General features: G+C 43.8%; 2 protein-coding genes across 5 annotated transcripts in view; both read left to right on the forward strand.

Annotated features, from left to right (window-relative positions):
* The window catches only part of DOCK8 (dedicator of cytokinesis 8), an 86,567-nt gene extending 83,128 nt beyond the window's left edge, over positions 1-3,439 (forward strand). For all 4 annotated transcript variants that reach the window (XM_071732330.1, XM_071732331.1, XM_071732334.1 and 1 more), the window contains one exon: positions 392-3,439. In XM_071732330.1, coding sequence (XP_071588431.1) covers positions 392-455 — 64 coding nt within the window. In that variant the 3' untranslated portion in view covers positions 456-3,439. The remainder of the gene's footprint in view (positions 1-391) is intronic.
* Positions 3,440-13,127: 9,688 nt separating this feature from the next.
* Positions 13,128-20,879, forward strand: part of KANK1 (KN motif and ankyrin repeat domains 1) — a 124,012-nt gene continuing 116,260 nt past the window's right edge. Inside the window, exons 1-2 of the mRNA XM_071731515.1 lie at positions 13,128-13,351; positions 14,514-14,559. The gene's annotated coding sequence lies outside the window, so the exon portion shown is untranslated. The remainder of the gene's footprint in view (positions 13,352-14,513; positions 14,560-20,879) is intronic.

Here is a 20,879-nt window from a genome sequence, read left to right on the forward strand (position 1 = left end):
AAGGTGTTGGAAACATCTTGCCATTTCTTCAATATTTGAAGCCAGGAAGGAGATAGAACAGGTATATGTTTGGCTTGAACACTTAGCACCATGTGGTGTTTGGCAACATGAAGTATGCGTGATCCTTTCACTCTCAGGTAATATAATCCAGTTAAATCCCGTGACTGAAACAAAAGTCTTAACTGATGTTCTTTAATTGTGAATATATGCTTGCTCACAAAGCCATTGTGTCCCGTGAGGGATGGGAGTGCAAGAACAAATATGCCTCTGACCTGTTAACGACATAACACAATTTAGCTGGTGATTTGCTAGCTTCTCCTTTTCACAAGGCAGGTATTTCTTGGATTCTTTTTCATTTGCCAACCTTATTTATGTATCTATTTCACTGCAGGGAATCTTTTCGTAACCACAGTTTTAGGAGGTACGATGCTCAGGCTTCTTCACAAAGCACCTAGGGACCAGCTGCTTCGGCCAAGGAAGAGCTTCAAGCTGCAAGCCAGAAGTGAAGTGGTATTCTACACCTATGAAGTCAGAAATCTCTGACAAGGCAGCACGTGCTCTTTCTGGACAGTGTGCAAAAAGATCACTGAATGGATACCAGGGGATCACTTCTCATGGGACCTTGAGAAGAAAGGGGATACTTTTTAGATACTTTCGCACATATTGTAAAATAATCGCATCATGCAGGGGCATGGACCATTAGAGTGGTCAGTGGCATAAGCTAAGTCACCAGTAGCTAAGAGACACACGACTCTGTGTCTGTAGCTAGTTTGAGGTGTTATATGAATCCAAATAATACGTGTGTGTAAGGGACACTGACAAACTATATCTGTGGTCCTTTTCCAGGGACAGCATTCACTCATGTGCTTTTGGCAGTGGACCACTTCCTGCAAGTTGACATGCTTAAATACTGTCACAATGAGGAGGGAAATGGTCCCTTGCTCAATGTCTGCTGAACCAGATCTGGAGGAAAGAGTAATTTCTTCTGTCAGTTTCTGGCATCAGTTTCTGTCATGGTCCTTAACTGCAGGAAACGTTCTGCACAAGTCTTCTCGACCAAAGCTTAAAAAGCAAGAAGTAGCAATATATAATTTTATAGATTTTTAAAATATTTTCTAAGTGTAGGGACTGCCTGATATGCAGTTGAATTTCTTAATAATCAGTGTGATTTTTAGCAGAGCTAACACATAGTAGTTTAAAAAGATTCCAAGCTATGAATGATTCTTTACTATACAGTGCTCTTATGTAGATAACCTTATCCAAAATTAACTGCAGAAGCACGCATTGAGGATTTCCTACAAAACACTTCACTCAGGCTTTACTGCAACATAATAGAAATGAGCACATAATTTATAATACCTAATGTTTAGTATTTTCTGAACCCTGAGCAAATAAATATTTTACTAAATAATCTTTCCAGCACTTCTCTGAAGTCAGGAAATATATTACCATTTCTCAGGTGGGGATGTTCAGAGAAAGCAGAAGAGATATTAGGACTTCAGAAGTCATTTGGTGAGGCAATGGCAAAGCCACAATTTGTATTGTGACCATGCTTACCATGTAATATTTTCATTTTAAAACAAAGATCCATGAAAGCATCTCTAGGTATTACTTCCTTCCCTCCACAGTGCATGGCCATCCATGACAGCATTCCAGTCATGGGAGCTGTCCCACCACATTTCAGTGACTGCAATTACATCATAGCCATGCAACTTAATGCAGATCTCTAACTCCTCCTGCTTATTCCCCATACTCTGCATTGGTATAGAAGCATTTCAGAGAGGGAGTCAGGCAATTAGTTTTCATTGTTGGTACTTGACCATTCCCAGACACTTTCATGGCTACTAAACTATTAGTGGGCTCTGTATTTTTGTTGTCCCAATGTATATCACCATTTCTCACCTCAAGTGGGACAGCAGAGTGAACACAGCTTGCACACCAAATTCCTTAACTAGTTTCCCCAGAGCCCTGAAATCTCTCTTGATTCCTTTTATTGATCTTGATACCACATCATTGCTACCCACCTGGAAGACCAAAAGTGGGTAGTAGTCTGAAGGCCTCAGCAGGGTGGGAAATTTACTGCCCTATGAAGTGGGTACAGTCTACATAATTTAGTCCCCTGCACCCCTGCAGGGAGTCCCCTACCACAATGACCCATCGATTTTCTTATCAGGGTCAGTTCTGATGGCCAGGCTGAGGCAAGTTGACCTTGGTGGTGCTTCTGACCTTTGTGAGCCCTCGACTTGCTCACGCCAGGTCCTCCTCCAGAGCCCCATATCTGTTCTGCAAGGGCACTGCAGATCGTGCACTTCCTAAAGGAACACCTTGCTCCTGGATGGGGGACAACCTTGTCAGTGTTTTGGAAACTGTAGTTCAATGCGGCTTAAAAGAACCAATCCCGTTTGCCCAAACACAAAATTCAATGTTAAATTAAACCGTGGGATTAATATTTCCTTTGACCTTGATTTTAGAAAAATACGATGAACTTTGTCAGACCTGATACCATATGTTTCTAAATGTAAAATCTCTTTGCTCGGAAAGCATAAGGGATATTAAGGCTTCTGCTTTTAGTGGAAATGTTTTGACTTTTTATGGTCATTGTCTTGCCATTTGAAACCAGGGATTTTCCCACCACTTCACTGATATCTGATCAAGTAAGATTTTTAATATTTTATGTAGAAGGTTCACAGGGATGATGAAACAAGATGAGATGTGGAAAAAGCTGAAAGAAGCCCTGTACTTGCACAGCATTTGGCATGTAAGAAGGCATTTCCTTCTCATTCATAGTATTGTTAAATACAATAATAAGGAATAAGTATTCTGTGATTTTTGAAGTGAATGCAAAGTGCATGCTTATATCCAAATTATATAAGAAAGTAGTATAAAAAGTTCAAAGCAAAAGATGCCTCCATGGAGTGGCTTCTTTTGTATTCAAGTTGCTTTGAAACAGTTCTAAGTTGAAAATATTATATATTTCCCAAAGCTTTGAAGCTATGAGATCTTTGCCTAGCAGAGCACATCCCCTTATCTATTGTTTTTAACAGCGCCTTGGGAAGGAAGATCAGAATACTGTTATCTATAGACCAAATAATCCAGCTTCATCTTTTGCAAGATGCTTATCCTTTATGGCCTAAATAACAGAAACCTCAGGTAAACAAAAAAACCCTACAGGTGTACAGTAAGTAAAAGTAATGCTGTGGTCCTTGAACTGAAACAATACTCAGGATAACATGGGTACTGAAGGAAAGACTCTTCACTCACATTTTACAAGCTGAGCACCTCTTAACTAGTTGGCCAGTCTTGCCCTCAGTTTGTAGCTCATGCTGTTACTTCTGCAAATGAAATATGGTTTGTACATTTCTTTCAAGAGCTGAACTATGTGAAATGTAAAATTTCTACGTTGTGATATTAATTTTGCAATAAAGTTTGTTTCACAGGATGTTCAGAAGGGTCTTTGTGTTTTACTTTATACCTCAATAGAATCCAGGTGGAAAGACTATTTCACTTGGAACAAGCTTTCCTTGTGGAAGAATCATTCAGCAGAAAATACAAAGGTTTGGGCAGAGGAAGTGTCAGTTTGTCTTTAGGATAAACGGTGTCTGTTGCAGAGGTAGCAGGCAACAAAATCCTTCCTAACTTCTTTTGTCATTCTACCCCTGTGAAAAATGGCAGCAGAAAGCTTGGTCTCAGTAGTCTCCTCCTTTGTCCTCTGGTGTGTAGGTGCAGAGCAGAAACATGCCTCATTCTGGAACAACACACCAGCTGGGTAACTCAGCACCACACACTTGTACACCTGCAGACAGCATACAAATGTAAAGAGTGCATTCTGGAGAAGACCATCATTAATAACCAGAAGTATAAATTTGTCAGCATGTTTTGAACAGCCAAGATGGGTGCTTTTACTTAGCACTGCTGGTGCTGCCCAAGAAGCCCTAACACTACCTTTCCTGATTTGGAGAACAGCAGTCATAAAAGTAGCACACTTTTCACATTGCATGAAAAACTAGACATTCAAGGGTTGTACAGGTGATGGGCTTAACAAGGATGCCCATGAATAGCTGCAGCCATGCTTCTGCCAGGTAATGAGAAAAGCAGTGTTGTCATTTAAAATTGGCAGGTCTGGGTTACATGATCTCTGTCTGGAAGCTGAACGCTTCCTCATTAAGTTTTCCATTGGTGCAAAGTCTTGGAACAATGAAAGCAAACATTTTAATTCCTTTTATTGTTGGGGTTTTTGTTTTCCCTTTTTGTTTGTTTGAAGTATCATCATCTCAAATATTTCAGAAAGGGGAATTAAACTTAGCAGACAGCCTGACACAGAGCCAGTTTCCACTCTTGAAGGTACTGTAATCTCTCAAAGCACTACTTGTTAGAAAAATTAAGCACATGGTAACAGCTGCACTTCAGTGCCTTCTGTTAGGCAAGAATACGAACAAGAATTGCTAATAGGGTGTTGTTTCCATTCGAGCTGAGTTTGCGAGTGGGGTAATCTGGGGAGAAGCTCAGCTGACAATGTTTTAACCATCTTTTACAACAGTTAAATGGAGTGATTAGGGCATAATCAACAGGTCTTGATAAGTCATCTCTGGTTGGGTCATCTCCAGACTAATCAGTGCACTGAAAGGAGAAGGGGCCCCTGGGGAAAAAGTCCTTTTTGATTACATGAATAAAGGCAATGCACACTCTCATCAGAGCTAGTATTTGGTATTAATATTTGGGAAGGTAATATCAGTAAAATCTGGTGTTGACTGAGTGCTTGACATGCTGAACTGAATATGTTTCTGTGACTCCTTATATTTTCAGTGAGGTTTAAATTAAGCATTTTCATTTTTAAAAAGTTAGTGTTTTTCAAGTGTTCAAAAATTAAACTAACCGTGATGGAGTTTTTTGCAAACAAGGTAGCCACCCCGCATTGCTAACTAAAAAGAGAGCCTGCTATGAGTGGTAAAATCTAAATTACAAAAAAAAAAAAAAATAATAACCAAAGGGACGAGGTATTTCAGCTTGATGGCAGAAGGATTATGTTGTGAACTGCTCAATAAGCACCTGCAAAACAACAGGAAAGGAAGGTTTCCTACCACACATTTCTGACTTTTCCCAGTGTGGAACATCTGCACAAATTTCTGTTCCCTGACAAGAGCTCTGTGGAAAAACAAAACCAAACCAGAAAAAGCCTTCTTGCCATTGCTGATAGACACACAACTTGAAACAGAACATGCCAGAACATTCAGAAAGCTATTGTAAAACCTCAAGCAAACAACTGTTTCTAGACTTAATAAACAGTGAAGAAAGGAAGTGGGCACGAACTACATCCTTCCCTTTGTTTGCAGCTCAGCTGCAAGAGAAATGAACAATCCTGTCTCAGGTATCAAAGAAAGAAGGGAAGGGAAGGGAAAAGAGAAGGGGCTGTCATCAAGAACATCTTTACAACAATGAAGCTGATAGTGCTTGCCTCATAAGTTGGAGATTTCCCAGTATTCTGGAAAGATCCCATTTTTGCTGTAACTTCATGCTGCCAGCTTTTAACATTGGGAGAATAATACTGAATCAACAGGCTCCAAAACATTTCAGAGAGGCTGTTTTTTGTAACAGACTTCAACCCTAAATTGAATTAGGAGGAACAAAACTTGTAATCTGTGGAAAGTGAAAGAGAATAAAACCAGTCCCCTGTGACTTTGCAGCAGTGGTTGTTCAGCTCAGTTTTCAGAAATCCCAGTTGTCCCCAAGGCCTGCTACAGCCTAGGATAAAGGCTGCAGCTGACAGAAGAAAATCTGTTCATAAATAAATAAATAATCAGAGAGCAAAATGCTAAAACCCCAGCACATCATGGGGAACAAAGGGAGTAGTACCATGGAAACTGAATTAAGAGCAGGTTGAGGTGCTGAATGCATCTAATTTTTGAGATAGTACAGGGCACTGAGCACCAAACAAACTGCTGCTGTGCTTTAATGGAAGCTGTCAGACAAAAAATAATCACAATAGATTAAAAAATGGTAATGATAACAATAAAATGGAAAAAAAATGTTTTTTCTAATTAAAATATTTTTAGGTTTTGAGGAGATTTGGCAGGGGTTTCTTTTTTTTTCTTTTCTTTTCTTTTTTTTTTTTTTAATTGCTAACTGGTTGGATTCTGCTCATTACTGGCAAGACCTGGGGAACTGCAAAAACTAATGAACAAAAGGCACGACGTTCTTTCTCACCACTCTTTTGAAGGAGGCAGGCGAAGTGTGGGGAATTGTTGCTTCCAGTGCAGGATTCAGGTCATCCAGGAGCATCATTGCAGCCCCACACACATCCTGCAGCACCAGGTGCTGAGGGTGACCACTGGTTTCACAGCTTGCGTGCAACAGGGATGCTGTATACAGAAATTATTCAGCTTGGAAACAGAGTCATAGACAGACACAGTTTGAGGAAAAAGGGCAAAGTCAGAATGGCTGTTGTTTCTGCTCTTTTTGGTTCATTGCTTATCTCTGTTACTTTCCAATGTAGAAGTCATCAAAATACACCCACCAATGGATTAATGGTTGCTGGGATCCTGCTCCCTAGAGAGTCACCATCACTGGGGCACTGATCCTGTGGCACCAGCTGCTGTTGAGCACTCAGGAGTGTTTCACTGACAGAGGCAATCTTTCTAGAAAGGCCAGCTAAGCCTTCCTTCTCTGATAATCATTCCTACTGCCTGGTAAGGAAAAGCATTTACCATGCAGTATTTGTGGTTGCAAAGCTGGAGCTTATTTAATCTTCTGTTTAACTTCAGCAGTTTGCAGTAACTCAGCCCCTGCCCAAGACCCCTGCACCTGACTGCTGTGACCCCACGAGTAGGTTGAGCAGGATGGTCCCATGTAAGAGGGAGCAGCCACAGAGGTGTCAGTGAGGCTCACAGCTCTGCAGGCACAGCTGCAGCTGCAGGAAGGGACAGCAGGGACTGCACAGAAGAGCTGGGACACACCAGCAGTGCCACAGAGTAGGCTGCTCAATGCCACTGCTGGATGGAGATTGGAAAACTGCTCAAACCCCGGAAATGCTTTGGGAGTTGTTGCATTTTTTTCGAATCCTCAGGGGTGCTCTGCATCCACAAAATACCAAAACATCCAGGAAGAATTGCACACCATGCATTAGAAACAGGGACTCCTTGTATTTTTTCAGGATGGTCTGAAACAGTGAGAGGTTACAAGTGTCTGTACAAGAACTGACAGATCCCAGATGAAGCCTGCCTCCAGCTGGCAAAAATAAAGTGGTATGTCAGCTTGCTTACTGTCTGTGCCAGGTTGTGTTGTCAGGAGGTCCATTTGAAAGCTGAAGACTTCCACTGGTAGTCATGAGTTGAAACATATAATGGTGTTGGACCTGGCATGCTGTTCAGCTTATCTGATTTTTAGCCATCACATGGGCCTCTATTTTTTAAGTCTATTTCTTCAAAATGTACCTCAGGTCCTATCTATCTTCTGCTGTGATGCCAAAATCTGTGATGGGAGAGGAACTCCTCCAGTGAGATGGATAACAGGAAAATCAATATTGGGGTCATTGATTTCCTGATTCTGCCATCATGTCAACAGATTCTAACTTTGGGAGTTCATTTAACGAATTCCTTGTGCCAGCAAGAATTTGCCAAAGCTTTTTATCTCCACCTTTCATGCTACAGTTGTTGCCTTTGTCTTTCACTACGGGTCTCAAGTTTGCTATCAGGGTGCTGTGGAATGTTTTCTGCCTGCCCTGACATGTAAGACAAGTATCCTGTGAACTCATCCAAGTCACCTCTCCCTCTCATGAGCTGCCTTGTGAACCTGCTCATCACCTCCGGTGAAGATGTCTGAATGGAGCTTTGGTGATAATTTTGAGTTTTAGCATAATTCCCCAGTATAGTTCCAGGCCCTGGTTGCTGTATGTGCATAATCATTAAGAAAACTATTATATTAATATCTCAGAGAGGTCAGAAAGTTGTCAAGTCCAAATAAAGCTCTTTGTGGAGACCAAGCTTGATCATTCAATTACATAAGGCTGTTGGTTCAAGTTAAATTGCAGTCTCTTTACCCAGATCATAAGTAAAAAGGTCTGGGAGCTCTGGAGTACCAAGTATTCTTTAAAGTATTTCAGTGATAAAAGGTAGATAAAATCTAGAAGGCAAAGTTATGGAAACTTTTCTCCTATCTTATCAGAGCTGGTCAAACTTTGAGGAGTATAGGTTTTTGACACTGCTCCTTTAAAGGTAAGAGGAAGTGCTATATTCATCTAGTAAATGATTTCTGGAGTTACATTCCTGTGCATTCATGCACAAATCAAGACCACTGCTGTGCCTTCAAATATCAGTAAACCTAATGGTGAGATCCAAGACAACATGTGGCAAACAGCAACACATGCCCTCCTCCACTGAATCGGGGGAAGGAAACTGGGCTGCACACTACACCACCTCATCTCACTTTGGACTGCCAGGCAAGCAGTCATGCTAATTTCAGGCTGCCATTTATGTGAGCAACAACGTGCACACCTACTGAAGCCACAGCTTCCCTAAAAGCAGGTCAGAACAAGAGTTGCCTAGAGAGCTGGGCTTTTACAGTCTTGGCAGCAGAGAGGATTAATCCAACACTCAGGGGCTGTGCCCACTGTGAGGGGTCATTCACACCAGTACAATGTGTTGACCCTGCTTTTCACAACAGTTTGCAGAATATTCAGGGCAGCACAGGTCCAGTGCTTTTACAATGAGGTTTTTAGTTATTTCCTTACACTGCCATTCAGCTTTGGCAACAACATCTGCTTGGCAGTAGTCAGCACTTCAAAGTGCCCTTCCCAGGCAGAAGTGCAGCCCAGGCCCCTGAGCAGAGACATGACCAGCAGCCCAGCCCTGCCACTCGCAGTCCCTGGCTGTGTAAAACCCCAGAAAGGCAGGGAGGAACTGAGGGGAGGGGAGGCACAATGTTTGCAGTGCTCTGGTCAGGCTTAGGCAGGTGCTGTGCTCATCATTTTGATAAAAACATGGGGTTTCCTCAGGTGAGTGCTATTTCTAGAATGGACAAACTTATGGACATGAAAGCATTGCCATTTGCCATGGAAAGAACATTTCCACCTTGTTTTGTTTTGTTTTGGCAAATGAAGAATTGCTCTGTTTATAAAATTTTATTAGGATTGGTTTTTTTTCACAGGGCAGGGCTGTTTCTACTGCACTAATGAACAAGGTGAAGTTTACTGTGGCTTCAAGGGTTGCCCTGGACCTGTGAGCATCATGGGGCTGGCAGCATCTTAGATTTTGGGGGTGCTTGGGGAAGAGTGGAGTACATTGTGCAAAAAGTAAGCAAACTTCCACCCTTTCCACCCATTGTTCTGCTGAGGAGCTGCTTGCTGTGGGGACATAGATGCCCGTCCTAGTTAGTGGAAGACCTAAGGCAACTTCTCTAAGCTCCTGTGTGGCTGCAACCAAGTGAAAAATTGCTGCCAAATACAACAGCACGGGGAACATCTGTTTCTTCTCCCTTCCACATGTCAAAACAGGCCATGGGTCACACCTGGGATTTGGAATTTTGCAACCTTCCTTTAAGTTTAGCCCTGACATTAACTGCACTGTGGTGCACTTCCAGCCTGGCAGCCCCATGGCTCCCAAATAAACTGTGCAGGACACTCAACACAAAACATGTTTCAGACACAGTAAGTGTTAAAGCCCAGAGGATGGGGTCTGAGAGTCCACAGGAACTCATTCTGCCCCAGCTGCTGCTCAATGCACCGAATATGACATTCAGCAGGATGATTTCTCTGAAGTCCCTCTTGGTTTTAGACATGCTACATGTGCACAGGCTTTATCTGCACTGTGTGCAGCCTAAAATCTCACAGAAATCTCTGCCAAAGCATACACAGTGTTTATCTCGACCAGATCCAGGTCCTGGAAAAATACAGTATGTTCTCTCTTCAAATGTTACCTTTACTTACCTCTGGATATGCCACTTGGGATTACCTACTCACAAACATGAGGCATCTGGCTTGTTTGGAGGAAATGGGTGAGTTGGGATTTTTCTGGGGAGTGCTGGGAGCTTTATAGAAAAGTGTTAAATCAGTGTCCGGACTTCCTACCTGCCAGAGAAGATCCCAAATGAAAGGGAGCTGGAAAGGCCCTGCAAAAACATGTATTCCCTTCTCTGTGCTTCTCACTGATGCTTGGTTTAATAGAGGCAACCACTCACTCCCACAGCCCTGGGTGGATGGTGGGTCCTGTGCAGGCATTTCTGAGGGTGACAAGACCAGCAGCAGTGCCTCAGCCAGGGCATGTCCAGCTAAGGAGCAGCACGGTGCTCATCATCACTGCCACCTGTGGAGGGGGAGGAATACACTGATATCTTCCATCCCCCTCATTCCTTGAGGCTTTGCCAGGTTTAGCATAGACTAAAGCCACTTCCTCTCTTTGGTGCTTTACAGGGAACCTATGGAGGATATATGTCCCCTCTCTGAGCCTCCTTCATGTGGATGTGCCCTGGAAGCCAGGGCAGATGGAGCAGAGCAGCAGGTACTTACCAGCCATCCCCACTTCATGCTCCCTTATATTCACCCCCTGCCCCATTTGGCATATCCCCAGGCTCCTGCTCAGTGCTCTTTTCACACTCTTTGCCAGAACACAACAAGCCCCAGAGAGCTGAAGAGTGAACCAAGACCTTGGAGGTCTTAATTGCACCGTCAAAGAAAAAAAGCCCCATCTACTCCGTGACCACTCTGAATGTCTTTTCCTGTCACTCTCATGCAGGTAACACAACAATTGACTTATTTATTTAATTTCATTTGTTTAAACTGTCAAGAGCTGGCAAGTCCTGAAAGAAAGGATTAAGTGGGAGAAGTCAAAAGAGCCCTATCTGCTTGCTCTGTTCATTGATGTAGTCTGGAGTGCTTTCATTCTCTGTTTGTACAGTTTCTGGTACAACATGGTCCTGACCCAACTATTCAGATGAATAAGCTGATGCTAAGGAATTGTTTGCTGGTCTGAGTATACTTTCTTTTGCATCGTTAACATAAATAATGGTAAGTGGTGCTCACTGTTGCCTCAGCTATTTCTTTCATCAGTCCCCAGGTTTTTTTCTAGGGTAGGTAACTCAGCCTTAAAATTAGCCCTTAGATGTAAAGCTAGAATTCTCAGGATTAATAATTATTAGTGTCTTAAAGAGCTGCAGGAACTGGCCATGGATTTGGACTGCAAGTGTTTCTAATTCTCTTGAATTAAAGTGTATAATAGATTCTTTTTTAAAATAAAGGCTTAGTGGTTTGAGGGTGGTTTATATAAACATAGTAGCAGCTTTACTTACAAAAATATTTTGTATGATTTAATCTCTAACATGTTTTAATGGTTTCAGAGATTTCAAAAGAAATACTGGAAATTCTTTAAATGGAAATAACACTGAGTCTGTTAGCTTTTAATGGAATGAGAAAATCATAGCATTTATTGACTGCCATTACTTGAGTGCAGTCCCCTGGGAAAAACAGAGATATTTTCAATTTTCATTAATATCCTTCATGCTCTATTCTGGGATCAATATTCATTAAGTGAATCTTTGCTTGTTTCCATTGATGAGATTCAGGTACTGTGTCTGCAAAAAGACACATCTGCAAATATGCAGAGCTTCAGGAGGATTCACCAGGGAAAGGCAGAAGAATGACACAGAAAGAAGCAAATGAGAAAGGGAGGATCAAGAGATGCCACCGTTTGACAAGCACCTTACAGGGAAAACAATAAAAAGCAGACATGTGCCAGAGATGGATCCTTTTGTGCTATGAAGCAATTCACAATAATTCTGTTGCACGGCCCCACGTCCAGATCTGAAAAAGATCAAGTGCTCCTGACTTTGCTGAGTCTCCTGATTCTTGCATACTCCTCCCTGTGGACTCGCTGAACTCTGTGTTTAGGAGGGACTGACTTGCAGCTGTGATACCTTTCCTAGAATCACCTCTGAAAAGCCTCTGAAGCATTTGCTCCTGGCGATCTGAGAGCCCCGGGGCAATCAGAATAGAACCTGAGATAAGAGCTGGGGGAGCGTAAGAAACCATACATCAATCCATACCTAATATTCAAATTGATAAGCAAAAAACTCAAGGCCTACAAAACAGGGATTGCTGTATCCAAAACAAAAACAGGGCTGTTTTGTCCTTTCACAGCTTAAAAAACTTTAGAGACAGCCTGTTCTGGCCGGCAAAGCTCAAGCTTTAAAAAATTGCTTCTAAGCCGAGATTCGCAAAGCAACGCAGAGGGAGCTAATGCGCACTTTGCTCTCATTTATAAGCCTTGGCTGAGGACCCCGTCCAGCCCTCCGAAGCAGAATAGCTGGTGGACACATTCTGCCGAGCCTCTCACACCGAAAAAAACACAAAAAACCCACAAGAAAACAAACAAACGAAAACAAAACAAAACAACAAAAAAAACCAAAACAAAAATAAAACAAAAAAAAAAAACAAAAAAACAAAAAAAAGGCATTTCCTATAACACCACCCCGTGGGGAATCCCCATCCTTTGGCAGGGGGCAGCTCCAGCCTCGACCAGGTACCGGTAACTGACCGGTGCTGCCGCTGCCAGCACTCCTGATGGCTTCGATTCTGTCCCTCCAGTCCCAGCACAGGGGAATCTTCAGCTGGGTTAGCTCCAGACAACGTGTCCCCGAGGATGCTGTGTTTTCAGTCGCAGCCCCGACGGTAGCCTTGCATTCCCTGGCTGGCAGCATCCCGGTGACCCGCTGACCCAGGCTGTCAGATGGAGGCGAGAAAACTTTGGGCAGCACCGCTGCCCCTCGCCGTCCAGCGCATCTCCGAGATGCCGCCTCCCACGCCACGCCACACCGTGAGCCCCTGAAACCGTCCCGAAACCATCCCCTTCTCCGGATCCCCCCCCCCTTCCCCCATCCCGTAAACCAAAGGGGCTGGAAAGGGGAACTCATTGAGGTGCGGAAGGACTGCATTTCGGGGAGGCTGGGCCGGAGGTGCGGGAGCGTTTACGCTGTTGGAAGGGGGGTAAGAGTGGGGAGCTGCGGAGTTTCCGCTGTCGGGGCTCGGAGGACTTGCTGTACAGAGGTGAGGAAGGAGGTTAGGGTGGAAGTGGAGGATTTGCGCGGTGGGTATGTGGAGGAGGGACGGCCCTGGGCGGAGAGACGGCCCTGCTGGGGGTGGGGGGACGAGCGATCCGAGGGTGCCTGCGGGGGGCTGGAAGCGCGCCTTGTTGATTTTGGGCACCGCGCAGCCGCAGTGCGGGCCGCCGGCGGGTACAAAGCGGCTGCGAGAGGAGTTTGCGGGCTGGCATTTTGAGAGACTCCCGAGCACACCTCCATCACCACCACCACCTGCCCACCCTCCGCCGGCGGCCGCGGCGGAGACCCCGCCGGGGCGCGAAGTCCGGAGGTGAGCGGTGTGCGGGGGATGAGGCTGGTGATGGGGCAGGAGGTCTCGGGGGGCTGTGGCGCTGTCCCCCTCTCGCCGGGCGGAGCAGCCCCGCTCCGGGGGAAACCCCGGAGTCCCCCGGGAGCGGGAGGTCGGCCAGCGCCGTGCCTCGCTGGCAGGGAGGCAGCAGCCCCGGTGGAGCTGTGTGCGAGGGTATCTTGGAAAGTTGTTGGTGCCGGTACCTGCTCCCTGGCCTGAGTGAAAACGCGTGATTTTGCCTCGGGGCCAGGGGCAGTCGTACTCCGTGCATCGCTGCATCCTGTCGCTATTTCGGAGCAGCAAAAGTGCATCCAAGCCCTGCCCTTTACACGGTGGTCCGCTGGCCCGTGAGCTCCTCGGAGTAGCCACAGTGAGGATTCGGCAGCTCCCCATGATCTTGAGCGCTGGCTGCCGCTTTCTTGCGGGTCTGGGGATGGAAATGTGGCCAGGCGGAGTGGGGAGCATCTGTACGGGGTAGAGGAGGGAGAGTGGGGACCACAGTGTGAGGCATGGCTCACAGCCGTAGCCTGAGTTACGTTCGTCGGTACTTTGTTTAGATGGACTGTCCTGGATATAATCTAACTTGATATGGAACTTTAAAAGGACAGTAGAGAATGTGTTGCCGGGGGAAATGTGTTAGGGCTGGGGGGTGGGGGGGGGGGGGGAGGAACAGAGGGGGTGTTTTGGCCTTTGATGGTCAGCTTATGAATATGCCTTACCTTTGGCTGCTCTTCCTGGCTTGAAAAGCCCTTACAGACATTCTGAAGTGTCTGAAAACCATCTTATTCTTTCTGAAAGGAAGAATATAAGGCCTGATAGCTCGATTCAGTTAAATGTAAAAACTGATTCAGGCATAATTACAAGACTTAGTAATGACTCTGACTTTCTTGTAATTTCTTTGGCCCTGGATTTCATGTAAGACCAAAGAATTTTAACTTTTTTATACTGATGTTAAGGTCAGACACAGTGTGCTTTTTGTTAAAACAAAGCTTTCAGACATTTAATTAACAGCAAAACCTATCTGGCAGTTCTGTAGCTTAGTTGACAACCTTGCATCTTGGCTAGCCAAGAAAGGTGACCATGAGAATTTGCTGATTAAAGATATCAGATGTATCTTACCCTTCTATTTCATCCCTTCTGGCAGGGTGACCGGATCTGATCAAGGTTATGTGAGTACATGTTGTGAAAAGGTAAGTAAGAGGAGGCTGACTGGGCTTATGTGGGTTTTAGAAAGGCTGTGCTACTGGAGTAATTGCCTAAGGTGTGCAAAGAAAGCCTTGACATTTTCGCTCAGGTAGGATTTCAAACCCTTGAAAGTGCTGCTTGTATTGTTATGCTTAGAGTCAGTTTTCCACACTGAGTGGGTACCTGCTGGGCACAGTGGGGCTGCCCACAGTCTTTGCTGCAAGCAGCATCTTTGAAACCTTATCTATGTTCTGGCTGGGAACACCTGCCTCATATTGGTGATTAGCAAAAATGAGATGTGACCCCAAAACTGCCTCCACAACAGAAGGTCCCTGTGTCAGGGAAGCCAGGAACATCTGCATCCATGGTGACAGAGAGATTGCAGCTCTGGTCTACAAGGTGTGTGGAAGTTTGGGTGTGGGAACTTGTGTGAACTTCCCACAGAGTACTGTGTGGGGTAACGTGGGACATCAATGCTGGGGGCAGCAACACAACTCCAGCTGCCAGAGCACAGCTTGAGAAGAAGTGAAAGTGGATTCAGGCTCTTGTGCACCTCAAAATTGGTGTCTTGGCTGACCAGGTGTTTGGTGGGATTTGATGTTATGCTGAACTCTGTTTCATTTATCTGATGTCATGGTAAGGTCTTTACCTTTTTATTGCCAGAGCACCAACTAGATGGAAGTTCATCAGCTGAGGTGGAGGATTCTCTAGTGGCAAACATGATACTGCCATTAAATAAATAACTGATGAGCACTCTGGGTAATTTGGTGACAACTTCTGGAGCGCTCTGGCCTATGCAGGAGTCTTTAGCTTTTCATTTGTGAACACTTGATTTCTTTTGAGAGGAGGTTTATTTTAAAATTACACTGGAGAAACCGAGAATAAAACTGGGTTCTTAAATTGAAAACTAAATGTGGATTGGTTTTAGGTAGGGATTTAGTGGGTCTCTGAAAATTCTGCCTCCTTGGGAGAACTGGCAATGGATGTATTTCTCATACCACAAATGGTTTTTGCAAGAGATGAGTCTGTATAGTTTCTCCCCACATCACTGTTTGCCTGTTCCCACTCTGGCAGTTTTAGCAGGCACAATTGCAAGCCCCTGGTGCAGTTTCTAGTCTCAGTTTCTGCAGTGCTCTGTGTGTCTAAATAATTGATGTTGAAAGTGAAATGAAAACCTCTAAATGAAGAGTTTCTTTTGCAAATGATGCAAAGGCACGTGAGGAGCTGTCAGAAAGGGGCAGCTGATGTTGCTTTTAGTTACTAAAGCATTAGTTGTTAATTAGGACAGTTGCAGATTTTCTTGTGTTGTCAGCACCTATTGTAGTGGTGGGTCAGAGGAGAAGGAGGCTTTTTCCTAATCATTTAGCTGATGAATTTGACTAATGGGCCATGGGAGAAATTTGAGGCATTACTGATGGTACTTTCTGATCCATCTGAATTTGCCTTTGTTCTTTAGAAAGGGAAGAAGCTCAGAACTTGCAAAGTGACTTGGGAGCATTGTTGACGAATATGAATTTTTGTGGGTTGTGTCAAAATGACAAGTGTTAAGCTAAAAACTATGTTGTCCTGTGCCAATGATGATGGGAAGTTAGTGTACAATTGCAACATGAAGTAGCAATGAACAGCCTGTGAAAAGCTTGGATTCCACCTGACTTCCTAAGGATGCAGATGTAGTTTACAGATGGCTTGAAGTACCAGCTGTAATTTTTCTACAGGATTTACTTGAAAAGTTTTTTGTCATAGCTATATAGAAGTATGTAAAACTTTCAATTTTTTTTTTATAAGCCATATGTAAGTAATAACTTTGTCTTTACTAGAGATTGAGATTTATGATCAAACTTATAACATGTTTTGTTCTAGTGGGAAATGATTCATTTTAATTGTCCTAACAGTATCTGTTTGCATAGTTGAATAATTGGCTGTGCTGTAAAAAGGCATTTAGGCATTTCACAGTGAAGTTTGGGAAACCACTTGGGTTTGTCAACTCTGAAACTTCACAGTTTACTTTCGCTCCCATTATAGATGCTTCGTATTGAAGGAATTAATATGCAACGAATGTCCAAAATTAACAGCCAGCACGAATAACTTTTTTTTTTTTTTCCTTTTATGTACCTTATGCAGATTACTCCTAATAGAGTTGTACTGTGAATGAAACTCTACCGTCTGGGTCCTTCTCTAGCTCTGAATGCTGTCCATGTGTTTTACTTTGGGAAACTTTGTAATCATGACAGCAGTGTTGAGACTTGTAGTTAAATCTACATACTGGTTTAGTCTGTATTTAGATTTTTTCACTTTGCTCAAGGTTCCCTGGCAAAGTCTGCAAAATAGCAGAAAGATGTATATTGTGATAGTAACTTCTTCATCAGTAAGGATGTACTTGTCTTAGTAAGGAAAAGAGCAAATTACTTTTAAGCTGCTGTTGTGAATACTGAAAGTAAAAAGTAATGAAAATATTTCTGTCATCCAGGATGGATGTCAAGAGTGTCTGATCTCAGTTTCAGTCTGTCATGGGCCCTCAACTTTTACCTCTGTATTAAGCACAATAACTAGTTTGGCCAAAGCACAACCTAGAAAAAGGCATCCAGTTAGGCTTTAAATGCTCCCACAGGCTTTCCTTGGCAGTTAATGCAATTTTTTTGTGTGTTTCTCTGCTCAAAAATGTATTTCTGATTTCTAATTAGAGCAGTACTGGTGAAGGACAGCTGGCAATTAAGCATGAATCATGAAATGCATGTTTTGAGTGTCCCTTTAATTCTTTAGAGATTAGTAGACTGGAGACAGAGAAGTCGGACAAGAACAGTTGGAACTTAATTGTGGGTAAGCAAATCTGTCGAAGTCAGTCTGCCCTTTTATAAGTCAAGCTGCTGCTCACATACTTGTTAAGGGTACACAGGAGCCAAAACTAGACTGAGATATCTGCTTTGATGAGCTGGACTTTGAAACCATGTTTCCCTCAAAGGAGATGTCTCCAGCAGATCTTCTGGTGAGGTTAATGGTGGGATGTGGGGGTGGGCCCCAGCCTGTTTCTGGGCTTAGGGTGCCTTCCTTCATTCCTTTTAAAGAGGGAGGTTGCTGAGCTGTCCTGAAGAGCTGGGGTGCTGCCATATGGCACACAGAGCTCAGGAGATAGAAATGGCATTGAGAGAAGACTCTTTTACATGCAAAATGTGGGCTGTTTCTCCATTTTCTCTGCATCTGTGTATGCAGATGAGCTACAGGCATCTCTGACTTCATTGGTGGTTGATGGTGGTTGAAGTCCAGGAGGGCACTACAGACACCTTGGGTCTCGTGGGCAAATACTTGTAGCACCACACTTCCCAGGATGGATCAGTGGTTTTCTCTGGCTTGGTGATCTCTTTAACCTGCTTCCCTGTGTGCCAGTGTTCTGAAGTAGAGGATGCTCTTCCTGGGTTTAGGTGCCCTGAGCTGTTCATGAGGAAGACTGAGGAGTTACAAAAGGAGCTACTGCAGCTGCTTCCACAGAGCTGTAGTGCCAGCATTTCTTTTGAGCTCTTCTCTTGTACCTCTCATCCCAAGGGCTTGGGGCTTTTGATCTTCTTTGCCCAAGTGCAGTTACATGAAGCAGTAGAGCCCTGTCAGGAGTGGATTTTGCCGATGCTGTGTTTTCCAGGGAGGTGCAGTCAAAAAGCTGGTTACTGGGTGAGATGCCAGCCTTGGTGAAGCTGCTTTGTGCTGAGTTTTGTAGCAGATGTTTTGAAAAATACATGGTATCTATACTCCTGGGACAGAGGGCTAATCTGTCTTGTGTCATATATGGGTCCATGATTGGTGGACACTGACTTCTAAGAGCTAAGTTTCTGGATTTAATGAATTTTTTCCTGAAGAATTCAATTAGTATACATACTAGTATAGCTCCATGTATGGCTGTTATCCACACAATTCTTTTGGTCCCACTGAGCAGGTAGCCTTGAAGGCTGCTGTGCAGTGATAATGACTTCTGTAGTGTGTGTGCACATGCACATTTAAGCCCCATAATTATACAGCTTCATATCCCTCATTCTTGATATAAGGAGAAACACTTTTATGCACCTTTAATTATTTTACCTAATTCCCCAGTCCATTCCAAGTATCATTTGCTCCGCTTGTTTAAAACAAGTGTTTTTCAAAGCCTTATGATTTCTACATACTTCTGATCCCTTCCCAGTTCTGCAGTGTCATTATCCAGGAGGACGCTGCCCAGATTGACCCAGATGATTTTGCACCATGTGTTCCTAAATTAGCGTGTGAACTGTTTCTGTTTCACTCGGCATCCATACCAATCTCAGCACAATCTCCTGGCTTTCTTGTTGACTGCAGCTGCCCGTGCCACAGGGGCCTTCCACGGGCTGCAGGTAGGCAGTAAATCTGTGCTTGGCTGAAAGCAGCCAGCTCTCCTCTTGCACTTTAGCTGCCAGCTTTTCTTTGTGATGATGCTAATATTTATGTGGCTGTGGGATGGAACAGATCGGAGTACTGATCTGGCTGGAAACAAACCTGCTGAAATACCCCCGCAGGCTATTCTCTGTGTGCTCAACATCCCACGCAGTGTAGTGGGAGAGGATGGGAAGTCTCAGTGGCAGCAAGGCGTTGTGTCAGAAATTAATCGGCATGAAATCATGGTAGTATGATTCCCGCTAAAGCCTGTGAACTTTTGGAAACCAAAAGTGCCTTGTTCTAAAATTTGGTCCATTAGGACCATCTTGGCCGATGATGATCAGAAGCGTCTTGCTCTGTGGGTGGGACTGGGAGGGCTACTTGCTTTGCATTTCGTGTTTATGCATGCCATCAGCCTGCAACTTGTTTTTAAAAGATAGAAAACTAGTTTAAAAAAGTATTTCCCCTGAGTTATGACTCTTTTGCCCTCCCCTCTGCCCCCTTTTTTAACTGCAATTGTTTTCCTAGTTGGGAGTCTCCCCTGGAGAGAGACAATGTCAGAGGTTGAATGTGTTTGTTTAGGTGCATAAACACGGCTGTGCATGGTGGGGCTTCTCTCACAGTGTTTCCATTTACTTCATGAGCTGTTAAATGAGGAAAGGATGGGGCTCATTCCTGAGCTATTTTGGAACAGCTGTGTCATAAAACCCAAAGGATCTCGAGCAATAGTGAACTCCGTGTAAATGTTACTCTTTTCATCCCTGTCTCAGCATATGGTGATTCAAAAGATCTAGTAAAAGTTATTCCCAACTAATCTGGTTTGGACAGAGAAACACATGAAAGTGTTTTATGTGACTTTTCAGTATTTCTCCAGAGAGTTTGCCAAGACGTACAGTAAATGAAGGGGAAAAAAAAAATATCTTTGGGTTCAGACTAGAGAGGTTTTGTCTCAATAATTGGCTCTTCAGTGTTAAAAAAACAGGGTATAAAAAAATAACGAAGGATAGTCAAGATGTTGATTATGTGTCCAAAGTATAGGGACACGACCCATGCATAATTATGAAATGAAACAATATTGCAGAGTTTGTCTCTGATTCCCAGACTTCTGACAGAGGAGAAACTGCAATAAAAGAGCTGCTAGATTTTCTCTGTTTTGCAGCTTGGCAAAGGCAGTTTAAGTCTTTCAGTATTTTCTCACTGGCGCTTTGTTATTAACCCAGCTGCTAGTAGACAAATTGTTCTGTTTCAGCTCCTTTGAGGTTCATAGACTGATATATTAAGACTTAATCCACTTCCCACTGCAGTCCAGCTTTGGCAGTGCTGCACTAGAGCAGAATTTGGTTCTTGTTCTGAGCAGGCATACCTCAACAGATACAGCAAAATATGTGCTGAGGTAAGATGTTTAGTTTAGCTGACTCTTTCTTCAGACTAGAAGCCGATGCTGGGGTGCTGGGGTCAGTCTTACTGCGGTTTAGGTTTTTTGGTCGTTTGCGGTTTTGTTTGGCGCTCTTTATTTTTGTTTGCTTGATTTTGTTGTTGTTATTTTTTGTTTGTTGGTTGGTTGGTTTGGTGTGGTTTGGAGCAGAACACTTTAATGGGCAATGATTCATCTACTGGAATCTGGCTCCAATTACCCACAGATAGACTGAGATGTATTTGCAGTTCTGTAACAGATAACTCCAATGTTCATTGTTTACCTTTCAGATACCAAACCAGGGTGAGAATCAGGCTGTTCATTCACTGTGACCTGTCTTGTAGCTAGCCGAGTGTGAGTGCACATCACTTCAGGCTTCATTAGCATGAGTTAACTTTGTAATTGGGTTTCTGGGGCAAATGGGGACAGGAAGCAGAAGCAATTTGGCAGGGTAGGCTGAGCTTTTTGTTTCGTGCAGTGTAAGTGCATAGGAGAGAAGTAAAAGATGGATGAAGAGTGGCTGTAGAGTTCATAACG

The sequence above is a fragment of the Heliangelus exortis genome, chromosome Z (assembly GCF_036169615.1).
Source record: "Heliangelus exortis chromosome Z, bHelExo1.hap1, whole genome shotgun sequence".
Classification (NCBI taxonomy): Eukaryota; Metazoa; Chordata; class Aves; order Apodiformes; family Trochilidae; genus Heliangelus; species Heliangelus exortis.